The 23,293-nt window shown below is 34.6% G+C and overlaps 1 protein-coding gene across 1 annotated transcript; it reads left to right on the top strand.

Moving 5' to 3' along the window:
* Window positions 1–146: 146 nt before the first annotated feature.
* LOC144200351 (carbohydrate sulfotransferase 11-like) lies at window positions 147–16,747 on the top strand. The gene is made up of 4 exons (XM_077722446.1): window positions 147–650; window positions 12,452–12,525; window positions 14,114–14,278; window positions 15,937–16,747. Exons 1-4 carry the CDS (start codon window positions 557–559, stop codon window positions 16,615–16,617), a joined length of 1,014 nt encoding a protein of 337 aa, XP_077578572.1. The 5' UTR covers window positions 147–556; the 3' UTR covers window positions 16,618–16,747.
* Window positions 16,748–23,293: the final 6,546 nt, after the last annotated feature.

The following is a 23,293-nucleotide window of genomic DNA, read 5'->3' as shown; positions in this document are numbered from 1 at the left end:
AATTTTGTTATACGCAGCTGGTTATGATGACAATAAAGTATTTTTGATTTTTTTAAAATCACAATTTATTTGAAATAAAGTCGCTAAAAAGTGAGGGGGCGCTCGAGATTTGCCGTGACGTCACCACCCACGGCCCCCCTCCATGTTTTGGCGAAGAAAAAAAATCGTTCAACTTCCACAAACTCCATTCTCCGGCTTCAATTCGGCTTCTGAAACCGCCTCCTCCGTGAAGACGGTTGTCGCCCCCCGATCGTTAACTTTCGGCATTCTGCTCATCAAATTTGTTATGGAATGATTTACTGACGAATTCATGTTTTTAGTGGCTCCCCGAGAATAGTTCCAAAGCGCAGCCCACACTTGTCTCGGATGGCCGCTCACAGACTCTCTTCCAGCCGCTTCATGTTCCGAAAGACTGCCGGTTCCTCGGCCGATTGGCCCCGCTTCGTGTGAACCCCGCCGGGGGAAGGACGCACGAGAACCGAGGCTAGACGTCGCGACGGAGCGCCGGCCGAACGGACGGCCGATCGGCCGGGCGGGAGGACCGGCGACCGGCACGATGAGGATGCCCCGAGGAGGACGCCTGTTTCTGGCGACGTGCCTGGGTTCTCTCGTGGTCCTGGTGCTCTACTACCAGAGTGCCGGAAAGCTCGGTAAGTCGCCCCCCATTGACTCCTCCTTTTGATAGATTTATAGATCTTTTTGTTACTACAAATACTCCAACTTAATCACTTTTTTACGAGTTTTAATAAAGTTAAGAGCAGAAACGGGTTGTCCGTGAAATGACTGTCAGGAGAACATGTTGTACAAACCGCAATTCGGAATTAAATGGAGATGTTTTGTATCATTTTAAATAATTTTTGGAACATATTGCGGGTTTGGAAATCATTTTTGGAACATATTCCGAGATCTTTTCTCAATTTTTGTGTTTATAATATTGTAATTGGGTGCTTTTATTGTCATTTTATGCAAGTACGATGAGATTTAAAGCTAAAACTTCACCACAAAATGCACAAATAATGTCTATAAACAAATAAATATGAAAAATTTATAATAAGGCGACCGGGTGGTTTGGTGGTTTGCGCATTGGCCTTACGGTGGGGGATCTGGGTTCAAATCCAGCTCGGTCCACCTGTGTGGAGTTTTCATGTTTTCTCTCTTGGCCTATGTGGGTTTTCTCCGGGTACTCCAGTTTCCTCCCACATTATAAAAATATGCATGCTAGACTAATTTAGCACTTGAAATTGCCCCTAACTACGAGTGATTGGTTGTATATCTCATTGTGCCATTGGCTGGCCACCAATTCAGGGTGTACCCCAATTTTTGAACCAAAGTCAGCTGGAATAGCCTCCAGCACCCCCACGACTCTAGTGAGGATAAAGCGGTTCAGAAAATGAGATGGGTAAGTGAGATGAATAATAAATAAATAGTTACCCATAGTGCTATATGTCGAATTTTTTAAAGACTTGTATTTTGATTTAGTTTGCGCCTAATTAAACTGCTCGTCAGGGGTGCTAGACAGCTGTTTTTGTTGAAACACGTGCAGAATGGAATTTGGAATTCTCTCGGGTAATTACCCAGAAAGAATGCTCCTGAGGCTAAAAAAAAGTCATAGCTTGCTCGATCGATCAAATTTAAATTTTAATAATAATAATATTGCCCTATGGCGGCCAGGTGGATGAGTGGTTAGCACCTTGTTCTGCGGTTTTGGGTTCAAATCCAGGGCGGTCCAACTATGTAGAGTTTGTATGTTCTCGCTGGACCTGCGTGGGTTTTCTCTGGGTACTATGGTTTCCTCCCACATTCCAAAAACACGCATGCTAGGCTAATTTAGCACTTGAAATTACTCCTAGCTACGAGTGATTGGTTGTTTTTCTCATTGTGCCCTATGATTGGCTGGCCACCGATTCAGGGTGTGCCCCACTTCTGGCCAAAAAGTCATTTATGATAGGCTCCAGCACCCCGTGTGAGGCAAGTGAGGATGTGACAGTTTAGAAAATGAATGAATGAATGAAAATACATTATTAGGAAATCCATCTAATTAACATGCTAACCCAGAATGTATATCCAAAATGGACAACACCCTGCATGGTACAGGAAGCTCGTTGCATGTTATTGTTTTGCCTCCATTGTTTAACTTTAAAGTGCCACCACCCTTGGGAAGGAATACATCTGCCCACTGTGCCAATATAAACTCATCAGTCATGCCATAGTTATTGCTATCATTGTTATTTTTGGAGTAAACGTCAGGGACCATTTACATTTTACACGATGAGTGTACAAACGCCCCCCAAAAAATACACATATTAATCAACTTCTTGGAATCTATCTAAAATATGCTGAAATTCTCAAAAGGAGCATGTTTTAATGTTAATACTTATGATGAGTTTGTTTATAAATGCACGTTCAACCACAGGTTTATGGTATAAACTGTGTAGTGAGCATTTTTTGATGCTAATTTATTCGCTAACATATTCGCTAACATATTCGCTAACATATTCGCTAACATATTCGCGAACATATTCGCTAACATATTCGCAAACATATTCGCTATCATATTCGCTATCATATTCGCTAACATATTCGCTAACATATTCGCTAACATATTCGCTAACATATTCGCTAAAATATCCGCTACCATATTCGCTAACATATTCGCTAACATATTCGCTAACATATTCGCTAACATATTCGCTAACTTATTCGCTAACTTATTCGCTAACATATTCGCTAACATATTCGCTAACATATTCGCTAACATATTCGCTAACATATTCGCTAACATATTCGCTAACATATTCGCTAACATATTCGCTAACATATTCGCTAACATATTCGCTAACATATTCGCTAACATATTCGCTAACATATTCGCTAACATATTCGCTAACATATTCGCTAACATATTCGCTAACATATTCGCTAACATATTCCCTAACATATTCCCTAACATATTCGCTAGCTTAAAAAACAACCACCTGAACTGGGACAATACTGTTAAATATGCTAATGCTACCTTTTCATCTACCATCTCATTTTCTGAAAAGCTTTATCCTCATTAGGGTCACGGAGGGGTGCTGGAGCCTATCCCAGCTGAGTCCGGCCCAGAGGCAGGGGGGACACCCTGAACCGGTGGCCAGCCAATCACAGGGCAGACAGAGAAAATCAACGAATTACTCGTAGCTAGGAGCAATTTTATGGATGTTTTTGGAATGTGGGAGTAAATCAGAGTACCTGGAGGAAACCCACGCATGCAAATTCATGCAAATTCATGCAAACTCTACACATGACCTGCATTTGAACCCAGGACCTCAAAACTTTGAGGCCGATGCGCTAACCACTAGCTCCACCGGGCCACCCTGTTGCTACCTTAGTTTACAAAATATTCCAACACATCAACAAGGGTTGGCTATAGAGGTGACTGTGTAGTTCCCTTCAGAAAAGGTGTATTTAACCGCGTATCACATACCTGGAACTTGATTCCAATTTTCATTCGTGAACTCTCGTCTCTGAACCCCTTCGGCCATCATCTTTAAACCTATTAAACAAAAAAATGGCATCACAATACTGTCTAAAACTGTCCTACTAGCAGTGATAATTTTACAATTGGCACACTGCGAGTCCCAGGGATTCGCTTGTCTGAAAACTGTGCGTCCCAGGAAACTTGTCACGAGTCCCAACATACTACGGATGCAAATAAAACATAAACAACGATATATAAACATTCAGATTTAATTTATTTATTATATGGTTTAGGATTAGGGTTTATTTATCATTGTACTAGTCTTTCAGCTCGTAGATCCTCCTCTCTTTGCAGCCAAAAGTCTTTTGAAATGTGCGTATTTTTCCTTGCTTCCCCCGTTTTGCTTCATGATCATCGATCGAATCTTCTGCAGTTCTTTTCTTACTAGTTGTATTTTTAACTGCGAAATAACTATCCAGACTGTTTTGCTTTTTCTGAAACATTTTTTATCTTTCTTACACTATTACGAAACTCTTGCTATCGCTTTCTCTCCTTCGTCTGCTAGTGTCTGCTAGTCTCGCGAGAATTATTTCGCAAAGATTATGTGGAATAAATTGGTTTGCTATCGGATATATGTGTTTTGGTTTTTTTTTTGATAAAAATTTCTTTGCGTCCGAAAAAAGCACATTACTTGAAATTGTGCGTCTGGAAGAAAAGCTGTGCGTATCAGACGCAGGACGCAGAGGTAACGAGAACACTGCTACTAGTGTGTGTCAAATTTCTTTTATCCAAGAGTAGATAATACAACTAAAATACAACTTTACAGTACATGACTACAAGCATGTTGCTACAAAAACATTATAATTAAGACCAATTTGCCAACATTGTACCATTTTTTATTGTCAAATTAGAAAAGACTAAGAAATACTAAGAAAAAACGAAACATTCAAGTTCATGTTTCCCTCAAAAACAACATTTACACACAGTTATGCCGTGTGTCGTTTATGTTTGCTCATATGTCAAATCTCAGCACAGTGTGAAGCATTACAGCTTGCTATATACGTCTATTTTTTATTTTATTTTTGAAGGATGAAGTTGTTCTAAGTTAATACATACTAGTGTCAAATCTAATGCACCAGAATCAACCAAAAAGTCAACATTTGTATGTTAAATTTGAACAATCTGGAACAGACAAGTTTCTCTCTGATACGCTACAGTCGGCCTCACACAAGCCAAATCCACCAAAGTACACTCGGTAGGTTTTTGTGACATTGATGGATTCCTCCTCGCAGCTTTAAACCAAAACCATCAAAGACCTCCGCGTGAGTCAGTTTAGTTCTTCACCACGGTCAATTTTAGCTCACGCTTACTGTAGCCATATACACACACACAGGAACAATGTAGTATTTGAAACACATGGCCACACATTCATTCATTCATTCATTTTTGGAGCCGTTTACAGTGTTCCCTCGGTTATCGCTGTTAATGGGGACCGGCACCATCCGCGATAAGTGAATTTCCGCGAAGTAGGGATGCCCCTTCAAAAATGCTTACCGTATTTTCACGACTATAAGGCGCACCGCATTATAAGGCGCACCCTCAATGAATTACATTTTTTTCCATATATAAGGCGCACTGTATTATAAGGCGCACTGTCTATTTTGGAGATAATGTAAGACTTTTAAGTGCGCCTTATAGTGGTGAAAATATGGTAATTGCTATTGACTTCCAGTTATGAAGCACTCACTCACTACTTTACAGTCACCTCTAGAGCCAGCCATTGTTGATGTTTTGGATTTTTTGGTATAAAATCGTGCAGTGGGGGAGGAGCTATATGATGGAAGATGTTTTAAACTAAGATGGCATCTGCCTATTTCACAGTAGTTTCAGTTCAGGCGTTTGTGTTTTTTTAATATCCGACAGTGGTGGTTTTTAGTTTTCTGTTTTTTTCCATATATAAGGCGCACTGGATTATAAGGCGCACTGTCTATTTTGGAGAAAATTTAAGACTTTTAAGTGCGCCTTGTAGTCGTGAAAATACGGTATGCACTTATACAAAAATCCATAAGATATTTTTATTATGTTGATTACTATCTGTTTGTGTGTCTTAATAAAATGGTTATTTCAATTTTTGATCACTTTTTGCTGAAATTTGAACAATCATTTCGATTATTTGCTTCTAAACACATTTAATATGTTTGAAAATAAAACATGTCCACCTTTCTAAGTTATAGCCAAAAATATTTTTATCCTTTTTTTCCTGCCAAGATTTTCTAAACAGGTCTAAAATTTAATGATGTCAACTAAAAATCTTGCGAACAACAAAATTACGTTATTTAAACCCCAAAAATAACTTTAACCATCTTTTTTGCATGTAATCTCTCAATTCCTAATGACTTTCTAACCTCCACTTTAAAAAGTTAATGCAAACATACAATACACAAAATGAACCAAATAATTAAAAATCCAAAAAAACATCTTATCACGAATTGAGGACCTAAATGAGGTCACCATGACTCAAGCCCAGCAGGAGTACGGATCTCTTCAAACGATTCTTCCGCATGGAAGTGGACAACTAACCCAGCGGGAGTGTTGTCTATCATTAAAGACAACATTAAAAAAAACACAAGTGTCTGCTCAACGTTCCAAAGAATTTCACCTGTCGTAAACTCACATCATCTCATCTGCTTTAATGACATCCAGGTGTATCTCGCCAAAAAGTCTGTTCTCATTAAAAAAAACATTCTTTTTTAGCATTCTTAAGTTTCCCTTTCAAAACTAATGCATTTCGGTTACGTACTTTGGAGAATGAGACGATCACAATACATTAAAATTTGCAAGAATATTAATGTAGCGAGTAATTTTAGTCAATTAATGCTTTAAAGCGAAAACAAAAACACATTTTCTACACCGGATGAGGGTTGTCCCCTGACCCCCTTTTGTAACGGCACCCCCTCGAGAGTCTCCTGACCAGCTGCATCTCTGTTTTGTCTGGAAATCTTTGTAGTAGTGAGTAGCAGAGGTGAAGCTAGCTTTAGTTGTTAGCATTAGCGCACAATTTTGGTGGAACATTTTGCGATACTTTGACTTTTAATAAGGTGAAAATCCAGGTATCAATATAGTTATACTTATATATATATATATACTACTTATGAAAATAACTTGTAACCTGGATTTTTTTTGTAAGTAGAGACATATTTAACATTAATTTATTCCATGATCTTTCATACTAGCTCCTTTAAAAATGTTATATTTTGTATGAAATAAGTGTGCAAATGCATGTATGTCAGCAAAAAAAGGTAAGACAATTAATATGACGCCATTTAAAAGAATAGGAAAGGCAGAGGTATTTTCTAAAGGAATGGAAATGTGAGTGGTAGCTGAGTACACATTCGCACATAAACAAAACTTTTTTTTTAATTTCGAGGCTTTTTTTATCTTGATTATTTAATATGTAGATTTGTTTGTAAGTAGTCTTTTTGTATCCAGATCATTTCGTGTGTAGATGCGTTTGTAAGTAGACGCTTTTTTATATCCTGATTATTTCCTAAGTAGAGGATTTTTGTATCCTGATTATTTCGTAAGTAGAAGCTTTTGTCAGTAGAGGCTTTTTGTATCCTGATTAATTTCATATGTAGATGCATTCGTAAGTTGAGGCATTTTGTATCCTGATAATTTCGTATGTAGACACGTTTGTAAGTAGAGGCTTTTTTTGTATCCTGATTATTTTTAATATAAATGCATTTGTAAGTAGCGCCTTTTTGTACACTGATTCATTTGTATGTAAATGCATTTGTAAGTAGAGGCTTTTTGTATCCTGAATATTTCGTAAGTAGATGTATTTGTAAGTAGAGGCTTTTTGTATCCTGATTATTTTTAATATAGATGCATTCGTTAGTAGAGGCATTTTGTATCTTGGTTATTTCGGATGTAGACACATTTGTAAATAGAGGCTTTTTTTGTATCATGATTATTCCGTAAGTAGATACATTCGTAAGTAGAGGCTTTTTGTAACCTGATTCATTCATATGTAGATGCATTTTGTAAGTAAAGGCATAACTGTATACAGTAATCCCTCGAATATCACGGTTAATATAGAGCAGACCTGACCGCAATAATCAAAAAATCACAAAGCATCACCCTTATTATAATTACCTTTTTAATTTCTTCACCGCCAGTCGTCGGATTTTCACATTTTTATGAACCTAAAAAAAAATGTAAATAATTAATAGCAGAAAATAAATCGCAAACAAGTGAATTTGCGATAAGCAAAGTCACAATAATCAAAGGAAAACGCAAATAAAATTCTATGCTAACCTCCCTAAAAAACTGTATGTAGTTTTAAGATTATTTTTACCATTCACAGAAATGTTTACAAAGTCAATGACACACAAAATGTCTTCCGCAATTTATCACGATGATTAAGAGGAAGAGGTTTTCAAACAGGGAAGCTAATTTAGCCACAAAATCACACTGAGATTTTCGCCGATGACCAAAGATAAACCAAAATGGCCCACACACGTATTTTTGATTGAAATTGGGTGCTGCCTTGTTTATAACATGGTGACATTTTACCAAGCAAACGTAAAGGCCGAAACACTCAACCGAGTTTGAACCCTGACCGCTAAGTGTTTGCGTCGGGGCGCATTGCTTCATTTCCTGGATCTGAGAGGAAGTTGTGGTTGGGGGTGCAATACCACGTATGATACAAAAGAAGGTGGTTTATGTTAATCGGAATTGAGCAAACTTTAAAACGTTTACAGTTTTAAATCCAGTTCAATCTGGATAGAAGATTAAAAGACTTTTTTTTTCAAAGTCATAATTATAATAGCCAAATAATATGTGAAGTTTTATTTGGCAATAGGTAGTATTCACCCAATTTGACAGGAAAATTATTTAATATATTTTTCATAAATAGGTCACACTGTGGCTCTTAACCAAAGTTTATTTTAGAGGATGTTTATATGAAAAAAAATCTAAAAGTCTATCATTAAGGCTTACTGGGCTGTAAACTGCAAAGTTCAAAGCAGGAGAGAAAAGTAACTATTTATATACTTCAAAAAATGACAATATTATACAAAGTGTGACTATGTAATATCCAACACAGTTTGTTTTGGGTTGGGTAATTAAGATGCTAACTAGCAGATGCTAGCAAGATGGAAAACTAACAATAATGGTGGTAACGCTATATTTAAAAAGGGTTCTAATACCTTGTATAGTTATGCTGGTTGTGCTAGTTATGCTAGTTATGCTAGTTATGCTAGTTGGTAACGCTATATTTAAAAAGGGTTCTAATACTTTGGATAGTTATGCTAGTTGTGCTAGTTATGCTAGTTATACTAGCTATGTTAGTTATGCTAGTTAGGCTAGTTATGCTAGTTAGGTTAGTTATGCTAGTTAGGCTAGTTAGGCTAGTTATGCTAGTTTTCATTTCACAATGCAAAAAGATAGTGTAGGAATTAGAAATAGCTTAACATACAATTCAAAAGTCAAAGAATATTCATCAAAAACAGCTTGATATTCAGTAAAATCAAAGATTATTCACCACAGTGGGTTGCCAAATCATTATTTATCATCATTTAATTCACCATAAATATATGTATTATAAGGCGCACTGTATTATAAGGCGCACTGTATTATAAGGTGCGGTGTATTATAGGGCGCACTGTATCAGAAGGCGCACTGTATTATAAGGCGCACTGTCTATTTTGGAGAAAATGTAAGACTTTTAAGTGTGCCTTATAGTGGTGAAAATACAGTAATTGCTATTGACTTCCTTGTATGAAGCACTCACTACTCTAGAGCCAGCCATTGTTGATGTTTTGGATTTTTTTGGTATAAAATCTTGCAGTGGGGGAGGAGCTATATGATGGAAGATGTTTTAAACTAAGATGGCATCTGCATATTTAACACTGTTGTTTCACTTCAGGCGTTTGTTTTTTTAATATCCGACAGTGGTGATTTTTCGTTTTTGGTTTTCTGTTTTTTTTTTCCATATATAAGGCGCACTGGATAATAAGGCGCACTGTCTATTTTGGAGAAAATTTCAGACTTTTAAGTGCGCCTGATAGTCGTGAAAATACGGTAGTTAAATTCTTAAGTTAATATTTGCATATAATACTTGGCATTATCCCAAAGTTTGTCAAAAAAAATGCTGATACTTCAAAGCAAAACCTCAACAAAATTAGAAAATTCAATCTTCTGGCCGTGACCCTATTGTGGTGTTAATCCTTTTTTACAAGACTTTTTAACAAGACACTTGGCCTGTTCTCATGGGCTGCCTACAACATGCTCAACTCCCTGGCAACCAACCATGAGCTCTTCTTGCTCAAGTGGACAAAGCCAAGTCATTTGTAAATGTCCATCAATATTTACACTTTCGTAAACTCTGTCACCATTTGACCGGCGACCAAAAGGAACCAAAACACCGGCGACCAAACGTCCAAGCACCAATTTTGCGCGTTATACTCGAATAAATACAAAATTTACATGTATATGTTTATTAACATGAATATAAATGTGTTCAGGGCAGCCCTGTGGATAAGTGTTTAACGCGTTGGCCTCACAGTGAGGGTTCTGGGTTCAAATCCAGGTCGATCTACCTATGTGGAGTTTGCATGTTCTCCCTGGGCCTGTGTAGGTTTTATCCAGGTACTCCAGTTTCCTCCAAAATACCAAAAACATTCATGCTAAGCTAATAGGACACTTTAAATTGCCCCTAAGTGTGAAAAAATCAAAATAAATCAAACTCAGGTTGAGGTTTTAACGCATTTTTTTTAGCAAAGTGTCGGAGGATTAAGTCATCACAAAACGCGGAATTAATCGTTTTAACGACGCATCGTCTGGAAGTATGTTCACAACAAAGCAAAACCAAGGTGCAATTATTACAATAATGAATGTAATTATTGCTGAGTAGACGTTTCGCAAATTAGCTTTCGAATTCTTCCAAATTTTAAGAGAAATACGACACACCTGGGTTGTGTAATTTTGATAAAACATGTAACTTCTTCCCATTTATCATTAAACAGTGGACAGTCATTTTTTTTTTACAAGAAACTCATGACAACGTTGCATGTGACGATGCATTCACTTGCCCTCTGAAATGAAAGATTGCAAACAATGTGGAAATTTAAGCATTTTCATGTGATCTGCTATCTGGCTTCTCCACGTATGTAAGTAAGTAAGTAAGTAGTCATATCCTGTGACTGAATCTCGTCACCATGTGACAGGAAACGCTTGAACTCCTTTGAAGAAGGAATGCTGACTCAGGCAACTTTATTTATAACGTTTTGGAGAACAAACGTAACAGACTTAAAAATTAAGGTCAAGTAACGTAGGTAGATTCGAACTTGGTTTCAGTGATTTGTTGATTTTCTCAACCGCTTATCCTCACAAGGATCGTGGGGGTGCTGGGGCCTATCTCTGCCAACTATGGGAAGGAGGCGGGGACTCCATGAGTTGGTTGGTAACCAATAGCAGGGCAGAATGACACGAACAACCATTCATGCTAGCACTCATATGTAATTTAGAGTGTCTGATTAGCTTAGCATTCGTGTTCTTGGAATGTGGGAGGAAGCAGGAGTACCCAGAATAAAACCCACGCAAGCCCGGGAGCTATTTAAATGTATATATTTATTTATTTCGACAACACGTCTATTTATTTATATGTTTATTTATTCATTTATTTATTTATATGTTTGTTTGTGTATTTATTCATTTATGTATTTACATATTTATTTATTCATTTATGTAAGTTTATTTATTTATTTGTTTATTAATTCATCACATTTTTATTTATTTGTTTATTCATTTATATATGTATTTATTAACTTATTCATGTTGTTTATGAACTTATTTATGTTATTTATTAACTTATTTATGTTATTTATTTATTAACTTATTTATGTTATTTATTTATTAATTTATTTATGTTATTTATTTATTTACTTAATATCTTATTTATTTATTAACTTATTTATGTTATTTATTTATTAACTTATTTATGTTATTTATTTCTTAACGTATTTATGTTATTTATTTATCAACTTATTTATGTTATTCATTAATTAACTTATTTATGTTATTTATTTGTTTGTTTATTCATTCATTTGTGTATTTACATATTTATTTATATATTTATTTATTTGTTTATTCATTGGTCTATGTATTCACATATTTATTTATTCATTTATTTATATACTTATTTATTCGTTTATTCATTTATATATTTATTTATTCATTTATTTATTTATTAACTAATTTATGACCTATTTATTTACGCCTAAAATATCTTTTTCTGTGTCTGTATTCTCACCCTCTTCCTACTGTAACAGTAAAATATCCCAAATACTGGATAAAGTTATCTAATCTAATCTAATTAGTCACTTCCACCCTTTTCACTATATAAATATAGCACGTCAGTAAGCAATGTACCCAGACAGTCAACCTGTCAGTGTCATACAGCGACATCTACAGAATCTTGAATTTACTACATACAAAAGCATGCATGCGCATAGTTAATAAGGAGAATTCCAATCATTAATAAGGGGGACAATTGCCCCGAGGTTGCCAGGTATGAAATTAATACCAAAAGTCCTTTGCCCAAGTTTTTCTAAAGTCCTAAAGCCAACTTATATACATTGTTTGAGGCACATGTGCTAAAGAAATCACTTCTCTGGCGCAACCTCGTTAGCCGCAGTCGGCCCTCGGTGGGGGGATGGGATTGGTCGGCCAAAGAGACACTGAAAACGAAAAAAAAGACCCACAGAACAAACCATGGAGGAATTCCAATCTTTTCGATCAGTTCCTTCAGCGCAATTCCCCCCTGTGGACATTTTCCTTCTTGCGCAATGTGAGAGAATACACTTGTCTTTATGTCGTAGCATATTGCAGTGTGTATTAGGACAGGACACCGTGTTCTTTCTAGAGGACGAAGAGTCTTCAACATGAGGTATTAGTTAGGGTCTCATGTATTATGTATGTCTGACGCAGAAAACGATGTTGGGACGGGCGGCAGAATGAAGAAAAACAGAACTCCGTTGCAGAATCTATACAGTGGAGACCAGGTGAGGACATGGATATCTGGTAGGGATTGACTCCGAGTTCGAATCCCCCAAAATAGAGAAAAGATAAACAGATAAAATGCAAAATAAAATGTATGTTGATGTCTATTTTTGTCATGTTGACGTGTATTTTTGCTAAAATAAACTTCAAAATCGAGGGTACGGCTTATATGTGCATAAAAAGACGACATGCACAAAACTGCATGATGGCAAAGACAAAACGCCATGACGCATGAAAATGCGGCCACATTTTTTTATTTCAAAATAGAGATAGGATAAACAGATAAAATGCAAAATAAATTTATGTTGACGTCAATTTTCGTCATGTTGACGTGTATTTTTGCCAAAATAAACTTCAAAATCGAGGGAACGGCTTATACGTGCATAAAAAGACGACATGCACAAAACTGCAAGATAGCAAAGACAAAACGCCATGACGTAAAAAAATGTGGCCGATATTTATTTATTTCAAAATAGAGAAAAGATAAATAAATAAAATGCAAAATAAAATTTATGTTGACGTCTATTTTTGCCAAAATAAACTTCAAAATCGAGGGTACGGCTTATATACGCATAAAAAGACGACATGCACAAAACTGCAAGATGGCAAAAACGAAACGCCATGACACAAGACAGTGCGGCCGATTCGGTCACATATTTCAAAATAGAGAAAAGATAAACACATAAAATGCAAAAAAAAAATGCATGTTGATGTCTATTTTTGTCTTGTTGACGTGTATTTTTGCCAAAATAAACTTCAAAATCGAGTCTACGGCTTATATATGTGCATAAAAAGACGACATGCATGAAACTGCAAGATGGCAAAAGACAAAACGCCATGACGTAAGACAATGGGGCCGATATATATTCATTTCAAAATAGAGATAAGATAAACAGATAAAATGCAAAATAAAATTCATGTTGACGTCTATTTTTGCCAAAATAAACTTCAAAATCGAAGGTACGGCTTATATGCGCATAAAAAGACGACATGCACAAAACTGCAAGATGGCGAAAGACGAAACGCCATGACGCAAAACAATGCGGCCGATATTTTCAAAATAGAGAAAAGATAAACATAAAATGCAAAACAAAACTTATGTTGACGTCTATTTTTGCCAAAATAAACTTCAAAATTGAGGGTACGGCTTATATGCGCATAAAAAACTACATGCACAAAACTGCAAGATCGCAAAGACAAAACACCATGACGCCATGACGCAAGAAAATGCGGCCAAAAAAATGTATTTTGCCAAAATCCAGGGTACGGCTTATATGCGCATAAAAAAACTACATGCACAAAACTACAAAATAGCAAAGACAAAACGCCATGACGTAAAAAAAAAAAGTGTCCGAAACAATGTATTTTTGCCAAACTAAACTTCAAAATCAATGGTATGGCTTATATGCGCATAAAAACACAACATACACAAAACTGCAGAAAGACAATGCGGCCCAAACAAAGTATTTTGCCTAACTAAACTACAAAAAAAATCTTTAATATTCCGCACGGTTCGCTTGTTTACATCAGTGTGTGTTTTGAATTTTAAGCCCCGCCTATATTTCTTTTTAACGCCCGCCCTTTTTCCAGCAAGCGCAACTATTGGCCGATCAGAAGTCCCTTCAAGGTCGGAGGGAATTGTTGGAACGGGCATGTTTGAGTCACACAAAGAAGAGAAGGGTACTTTCTCCCGAAGATCTTAAACATCTCATCGTGGATGACAAACACAATCTCATTTACTGCTATGTGCCCAAGGTTGGTTTACCGTCACTTTAAATGCCGTTTAAATTTTTCAAAAATGGCATCATTCAACACAACTAAGTTATTTTCACTATCAAATTTGGTGGGGGTTTGTTTTGGTCAATTTTAGTTGAATAATCTTCCTGGAAAAATGACTTTAGATATAAAAAAAAAAAGAACATTAATCTCTGAACATCATATATTTTTCTTAATTGCAGTTTTTTACAGAATTGTTGTTGTTTTTTAAAGAAAGTATTAACCAATGAAAATCCAATGTTTTTCTCAATTTCATTTCAACAAAATTATTCTAAAATGTTTTTTTTAAAGGAAACCACTAAAAATCTAATATTTTTCTCAATTTCTGTTCAACAGAATTATTTTAAAATATTCATTTTTAATTTAAACAACAGTTAACCACTAAAAATCCAATATTTTTCCCAATTTCTGTTCAACAGAATTATTTTAAAATATTTACTTTCAATTTAAACAAAAGGAAATCACTAAAAAAACAATATTTTTCTCAATTTCAGTACAACAGAATTATTTTAAAATATTTATTTTCAATTTAAACATAAAGGAACCCTAAAAATCCAATGTTTTTCTCAATTTCAGTTGGACAGAATTATTTTAAAATATTTATTTTAAATTTAAACAAAAAGAAACCACTAAAAATCCAATATTTTTTTCAATTTCTGTTTAACAAAATTATTTTAAAATATTTATTTTAAAATTAAACAAAAAGAAATCACTAAAAATCCAATATTTTACTCAATTTCTGTTCAACAGAATTATTTTAAAATATTTATTTTCAATTTAAACAAAAGGAAACCTCTAAAAATCCAATATTTTTCTCAATTTCACTACAACAGAATTAATTTAAAAATTCAAGTTCAGTTCAACAAAAACTATTTCCATTAAAAAAATTACCATTAATAATTTCATGTTTTTTTCCTCAATTTCACTTCTACATAAATCTTATTTTTTTGTAAGAAAAAAAATAACCCCTGAAAATCCATTGTTTTCCTCCTAATTTCAATTCAACAGAATTAATTTAAAAAAAATGAATTAACCACAGAAAATCTAATATAAAAACAAATTAAATTTTTGAAAAAAACGTAAAGTAACCCCTAAAAACCAAAAAAACCCTTTCTCAATTAAATTTAAACAGAACAAATTCCAAAACCAAACTCGGAATTGCTCCCCGACATTAACAAGCCTAAATGTTAACCCATGGGTGTCAAACATACGGCCCGCGGGCCGGATCCGGCCCGTCTGGTGGTTTGGTACGGCCCGGGGAAGAAAGCTGCATTGTATAAAAAAAAAAAAGAATTTTCTTTAAAATGTGTAGTTCTTGTATTATCCGCTAGGGGCGCAGTGTTTTAGTACGTGCAGACAACATGCATTGACATTTATTTATGTTCTTATGTTATTCTCTTGTTCATAATATATTGTTCATAATGTAAAAGGAAAATTCTTTTAATAAACATTTTGATAATTTACTCATTCTTTGCACTAATTATTAGTATTAGTGACTAATACAGTTTTGAAAAAAGTGGGCATATTGTTAGTTCTATGTCATTTTGCAATGAGTTTACTGGAATACTCAAATTAAGCTGTATTCGGCCCGCAGACCACAGGCAGTTTGACAATTAACCCTTTCTTGGCCTTTCCAGGTAGCATGCACCAACTGGAAACGCGTCCTAATGGTCCTAAGCAGCGACGGCCGCCTGACAGAACCCTTGGACATCCCAGCCAACGAAGCCCACATAGCAGGCAACCTCCGCACTCTATCCGAATTCTCAGTCCCCGAAATCAACCGTCGCCTTCGCGGCTACCTCAAATTCGTCTTCGTACGCGAACCCTTCGAGCGCCTGGTGTCGGCCTACCGCAACAAATTCACCCGCAGCTACAACACGGCCTTCCACAAACGCTACGGCACCAAAATCGTACGACGCCATCGCCCCCGACCCGACCCACGGGCCTTGGAGAAAGGGGACGACGTAGCCTTCCACGAATTCGTCCAGTACTTGGCGGACCCCCGTACCCAACGTGAGGAACCCTTTAATGAACATTGGGAGAGGGTACATTCCCTTTGCCACCCGTGTTTGATTCGCTACGACGTGGTGGGTAAGTACGAAACCCTGGAGCGAGATGCCCGCGCCGTGTTGTCTTTGGCGGGGGTGGACGACACGCTTCGTTTCCCAACTTCGGGGAAAAGTACCCGGACGGATGGCGACATGGCGGCGCGCTTCTTTAAGCATATTAGTCCTTTTTATCAGAAAAGGCTGTTCAATCTTTATCGTCTGGATTTCCTGCTGTTTAATTATTCCACGCCGGAATATCTCAAAACTTGATGGGGATTTGCACTTGTTCGTGGCGGAGGATGAATAAAAATGGCTTTCATGGGTTGTGTTGTGAGGTTTGAAGGATGTTGTTTAGTTTTTGGGTGGGAGTGGTCGACAAAGTGGTCTAGTTTTTCGATTAAATTTTAAAAAAAAATGTAAAAAAAAATTGGGTGGTCCAGCGGATAAGTGGTTTATCATGCATGCCTCGCAGTCTGGAGTCCCGGGTTCGAACCCAAGTCGTTCCACCTGTGAGGAATTTGTATGTTCTGTGCTTGTGTAGGTTTTCTCTGGGTACTCCAGTTTCCTCCCACATCCCCCAGGGTGGTTAAGTGGTTTATCACGTCGGCCTCGCAGTCTTGGTGTCCCAGGTTCGAACCCAGGTCGTTCCACCTGTGAGGCATTTGTATGTTCTGTGCGTGTGGGGGTTTTCTCTGGGTACACCAGTTTCCTCCCACATCCCCCAGGGTGGTCTGTTGGATAAGTGGTTTATAACGTCGGTCACGCAGTCTGGGGTCCTGGGTTCGAACCCAAGTCGTTCCTCCTGTGTGGATTTTATGTCCTATGCTTGTGTAGGTTTTCTCTGGGTACTCCAGTTTATTCCCACATCCCAAAAACATGCATGCTAGGCTAATTAGATGCTAAATTGAACCTAGCTAAGATTACTTGTCCTGCAATTGGCTGGCAGGGTCCCCCGCCTGGTACTCAAAGTCAGCTGGGATAGACTCCAGCACCCCCTGCGATCCTTTTAAGTGGCTCAGAAAATGAATAAATAAAAAAATTACTGATACTTTTTTAGAGAAGAGGATTATGGTTTTTAAATTTTGTATTTTTCATTCAATTTTTAGAAAATAGTGCCTTAAGATATTTTATAAACGCTACACAATTTATCATTTGATCAATAAAAAAAATGGATTTGATACATCACAAAATAGGTCACATTTTTAAATTTTTAACACACGATTCAAGCTCTGTGATTGGCTGAATGGAAACGTGAAAACTACCTGCTTAAAAGTGCTTCTATGTATTATTTTTTCTATTTTATTTTAGTTAATTTATGGCCTTGAGCCATATTTTTTTATATCGATCACAATTTACGAGAAAAAAGCGCTTGGTTTGAATTAAAAATCACTTTCTAGTTTTGCCCCGCCAGGTTTATAAAACTGAAAACCCGACTTTTAAGGAGCAGGTTCTCCTTTTCCAGAGAGGTACGGACTGAAAAATCCAAAAGTACCTCCCATATCTATTAAAAAATATTAAATTATACATGTCAGCCAATACGTTTGGTATTTATTGTTGTACAAAAATTAATGCCATATTTTGACAAGAGTAAAAATATTGCTCGATACGGTATTTTTTATAATATGGACCATTTATGGAACAAAAGTTTTTTTTAAATGTGGACCATTTATGGAACATAAGTTTTTTTTAAAATATGGACCATTTATGGAAAAAAAGTTTTTTTTAAAAAATATGGACAATTTATGGAACAAAAGTTGTTGTTTTTTTAAATATGGACCATTTATGGAAAAAAAGTTTTTTTTTTTTAAATATGGACCATTTATGGAACAAAAGTTTTTTTTAAAAAATATGGACCATTTATGGAACAATTCTTTTTAAAAATATGGGCCATTTATGGAACTAACGTTTTTTTTAAATATGGACCATTTATGGAACAAAGGTTTTTTTTGTTAAATATGGACCATTTATGGAACAAAAGTTTTTTTTTTAAAATATGGAAAATGTATGGAACAAAAGTTGTTTTTTAAATATGTACCATTTATGGAACAAAAGTTTTTAAAAAAAATATGGACCATTTATGGAACATAAGTTTTTTTTTAAATATGGACCATTTATGGAACAAAAGTTTTTTCTTTAAAATATGGACCATTTATGGAACATAAGTTTTTTTGTTAAATATGGACAATTAATGGAACAAAAGTTGTTTTTTAAATATGTACCATTTATGGAACAAAAGTTGTTTTTTAAATATGTACCATTTATGGAACAAAAGTTTTTTTAAAAAAATATGGACCATTTATGGAACAAAAGTTTTTTCTTTAAAATATGGACCATTTATGGAACAAAAGTTTTTTTGTTAAATATGGACCATTTATGGAAAAAAGTTTTTTCTTTAAAATATGGACCATTTATGGAACAAAAGTTTTTTTTAAAAAATATGGACCATTTATGGAACAAAAGTTTTTTTTTTAAATATGGACCATTTATGGAACTTTTTTTAATTAAAATATGGACCATTTATGGAACAAAAGTTTTTTTTTTTTAAATATGGACCAATTATGGAACAAAAGTTTTTTTTAAAAAATATGGACCATTTATGGAACAAAAGTTTTTTAAAAAAAATATGGACAATTTATGGAAATGCCATCTGAGCATGTAGATTATTATTATTATTAGTTTTTTGGTTCATTAGAGATGCGCTTATTAATCTATTGATTTCACTTTATTAATATTAATGACAACATGAAGTTATTTTTATCCACTGTGACACAACTTTTTCAGGTAATGTTATTCTGCTGAAAATGAAAATTGATATTTATCGCACAATAAATATGCAGTATTTGGATTTTTGAGCAGTTTTGTATGAGACCTGCTGTGGATTTCTTCTGCAAAAAAACAGTGACTTTGTTTTTGCACACTTTTGAACGGATGCCAAATAAAAATAACATTTTTGTTTTTATTTTGTTCAGAATTCAAAGTTTGTGTCCTTTTAATTCAAATTGAAGATATCAATGGATTTGCATATCTGGTAACCTCAGCCAATTGCTTTCCTTAAAAATGATTGCCTTTCCTTTTAAACCACAGGTGTCAAAGTGGTGGCCCAGGGGCTAAATCTGGACCGCCGCATCATTTTGTGTGGCCCGGGAAAGTGTTGATTTTCTGTTTTAGGATCAAATTAAAATGAAGAGTATAGATGTTATATTAAATTTCCTAATTTTCCCCCTTTTAAATTGATAATTGTCAATTTTTAATCCATTTTTTTCTGTGTTTTTAGTTCAAAAATCATTTAGTAAAATCTAAAAATGTATTTAAAATAAGCTAAAATAAACATTGCTTTTTAGATCTATAAAAAACGGAATATTCAGGGCTTTTAATCAGTTCTTTTAATAAAGTTATAATTTTAAAAAATCTAAATATGATCTATGTTAAATTGATTTTCCCCCTTTTAAATCAATAATTGTCATTTTTTAATCCATTTTTTTCTGTTTTTAGTTCAAAAATCATTTTGTAAAATCTAAAAATATATTTAAAAAAAGCTAAAATAAACATTGTTTTAGATCGATAAAAATCGGAATATTCAGGGTATTTAATCCATTTATAATTTCAAAAAATCTAAATATGATGTATATTAAATTTCCTGATTTTCCCCTTTTAAATCAATGATTGTCCTTTTTAATCCATTTTTTTCTGTTTTTAGTTCAAAAATCATTTTGTAAAACCTAAAAATATATTTAAAAAAAGCTAAAATAAACATTGTTTAAGATCGATAAAAAACGGAATATTCAGGGATTTTAATCCAGTTCTTTTAATCCATTTATAATTTAAAAAAATCTAAATATGATGTATATTAAATTTCCTGATTTCCCCCCTTTTAAATCAATAATTGCACATTTTTAATCCATTTTTCCTGTGTTTTTAGTTCAAAAATCATTTTGTAAAATCTAAAAATATATTTAAAAAAAGCTAAAATAAACATCTATAGAAAAACTGAATATTCAGGGTTTTAATCCATTTAAAAAAAATGAAATATTATATCTAAAATGGCCTAAAGCAGTAAAAAAAAAATAAACAAACAAATGCAACACAGCACATAATTACTCATATTAAGTCTAAAATCTACCCCAAAGTAGCCCACTCAGTATGCAGTAAATTGAAGATTATGTAGATGTCGCTGTTTGACGCTGACATTGCTTGCTGACGCGCTATATTTATATAGTAAATACAGGTTTGCACGTTTCAACTTGGCACCTGGCAACCTTTTATTCCTTTGAAAAACTAAATTGGACATCCCTTGTCTTAATGGTTTATACGCATTTTAACTTCAATTTCAGGTGAGTGACTGCCCAATTCCAGTAAAAAGTTGCCATGGCTTCTACTCGTGCCGCCCGTTTCACAGCGACCGGGCAGCTACACGCGGTCCAAACAAGGCCGTGACTGTATTCCAAGCCCGGCTCAGGTCAGAGCTTCGCTTGTTAGATCCCACCAGGGACACGGAGTGATTCAATACACCATCACAACCCACGCACTTACAAACAGGCGGCTAAAAGCAGAGTTTTCGGCCAAGTAGTATGGAAGCTTATTGCATTCAGCTTAGAAGTTAAAAATAAAAAGACTTGGTGATTTTTCTAATGAATTTATTTTTTGAGGTTGTTTTGGGATTTTTTTTGGATTGTTTTTCAAGATAATTTATTTTTGGGGTTGTTTTGGGGATTTATTTTTACCTTTGTTTTTTTATTTTTTTATATTTTGGGGTTGTTTTTGATTTTTTTTCTGCTTTCAAATAAATGTTTCGGGGTTTGAATTAATGATCTTTAAAATCACTATTTTTCAAATTAATTTAATTTCTGGTTTTTGGAATATTTTTATTCTTTGTTTTTCAAATTCATTTATCTTTGGGATTATTTTTTTATTTTTTCTCCTTTCATTTTTCAAATTAATTTATTTTCTCAGGTTGTTTATGAATTAATTATTTTCTTCATTTTTACAATAAATTTATTTTATCTGCTTTTCTTAAACTAGAATTACTTCCTTATTTTTTAACTTAATTTAATTCCTAGGGTTGTCTTTTGATTTTTTTCATAGTTTTTCAAATAAATGTATTTTCTCAAGTGTTTTTTTTAATTACTTATTTTCTTCTCCATTTTTCCAATTAATTTATTTTCCCGGACTGTTTTTGAATTAATTTCTTTTTTTATTCCAAATTAATGTATTTATTTATTTTTATTGTTTTAATTAAATTAAAAAAAACACCCCCAAAAATACATTAATTTGAAAAACAGCCATGTATTTTTATCCTTAATTTTCAAGGTGAATGCAATATAATCTTCCATAAAATAGCTCTTCACACAAGCTATTCTTGACAAAATAGCAAATTATCCAAGGATTCTTTCCACAAGTGCGGTACGCCATTTTGTCTGCGGCTGATACAAAAACGTACGCTTGAGTGATCAAATTTGAGGGTCAACTAAAAATGGAATGCTCCCTTTTCTGATGTCTCTTAGGTAAAAAAATGCCTTTCTTCATAAAATGACCTTCAACGACTAAAACTCGCTCAAGTGAAATATTTGCCATACTTGGGATATTTAAAATATTTCTCATTTTTGTCTTTTGATATCAGACATCACAGGATATTATCTGAAAGGTCACGAGTGGTCTTAAAAGATTAAAAAGTGACAGAAATACTCCCAAAAGTGGAAAACAAACCCAAATTGTGCAGTCAACATTTGAGAAAATCAACTTTTCTAAAGGCCAGATGCCAAAAAAAGTAGTTTTTACTGTTTTATTTACCTGGAATATTTATTCTTCATAATGCTTACCCTCACAAGGGTCCTGTGGGGGTGCTGGAGCCTATCCCAGTCAACTATGGGCAGCAGGTATGGACACCCAGAGTTGGTGGCCAGCTGATACCTGAAAAATAAATCAAAATAAACAACTATATACATAATACATACTAGTACTCAATGTTTTTGTATTTATTTGCCATATACAGTCGTACCTCAGGATATGAGCTTAATTTGTTCCGGAACTGAGCTCATATGTCGATTTACTCGTAATTCAAACGAATGTTTCCCATAGAAATGAACTAAAAATAAATTAATTTGTTCCCAACCTCTGAAAAAAACCCAACAAAAACAGGATATTGGATCGGAAAAACATTTTTATTTGTTGTAATTCGCCATCTTTTAACAAAGTACCGTATTTTCACGACTATAAGGCGCACTTAAAAGTCTTAAATGTTCTCCAAAATAGACGGTGCGCCTTATAATCCAGTGCGCTTTATATATGGAAAAAACTGAAAAACGAAAAACCACCACTGTGGGATATTAAAAAAACACAAACGCCTGAACTGAAAGAATACTGTTAAATATGCAGATGCCATCTTAGTGGACAAAATCTTCCATCATAAAGCTCCTCCCCCACTGCAAGATTTTATACCAAAAAAATCCAAAACATCAACAATGGCTGGCTCTAGAGGTGACTGTAAAGTAGTGAGTGCTTCATACCTGCAAGTCAATAGCAATTAACGTATTTTCACCACTATAAGGCGCACTTACAAGTATTCAATTTTCTCCAAAATAGACAGTGCGCCTTATAATACAATGCGCCTTATATATGGAAAAATGTCATACATTGAGGGTGCGCCTTATAATGCGGTGCGCCTTAAAGTCATGAAAATACGGTAATCAATGTTTTTTATTTGCTATATACAGTGGTACCTCGAGATATGAGCTAAATTCATTCCGGGACTGAGCTCGTATGTCGATTTACTCGTAACTCAAACGAAGGTTTCCCATAGAAATGAACTAAAAATAAATTAATTTGTTACAACGCTCTGAAAATAGACACCAAAACCAGTATATTGGATTGGGAAAAACATTTTTATTTGTTCTAATTCGCCATCTTTTAACAAAGTAACAAATAACCAGTGGTTTAATAGTACTAAAAT

This window comes from Stigmatopora nigra, chromosome 1 (assembly GCF_051989575.1).
Source record: "Stigmatopora nigra isolate UIUO_SnigA chromosome 1, RoL_Snig_1.1, whole genome shotgun sequence".
Lineage (NCBI taxonomy): Eukaryota > Metazoa > Chordata > Actinopteri > Syngnathiformes > Syngnathidae > Stigmatopora > Stigmatopora nigra.
The sequence above is the reverse complement of the archived record's forward strand: the minus strand, read 5'-3'. Positions and strand labels throughout refer to the sequence as shown.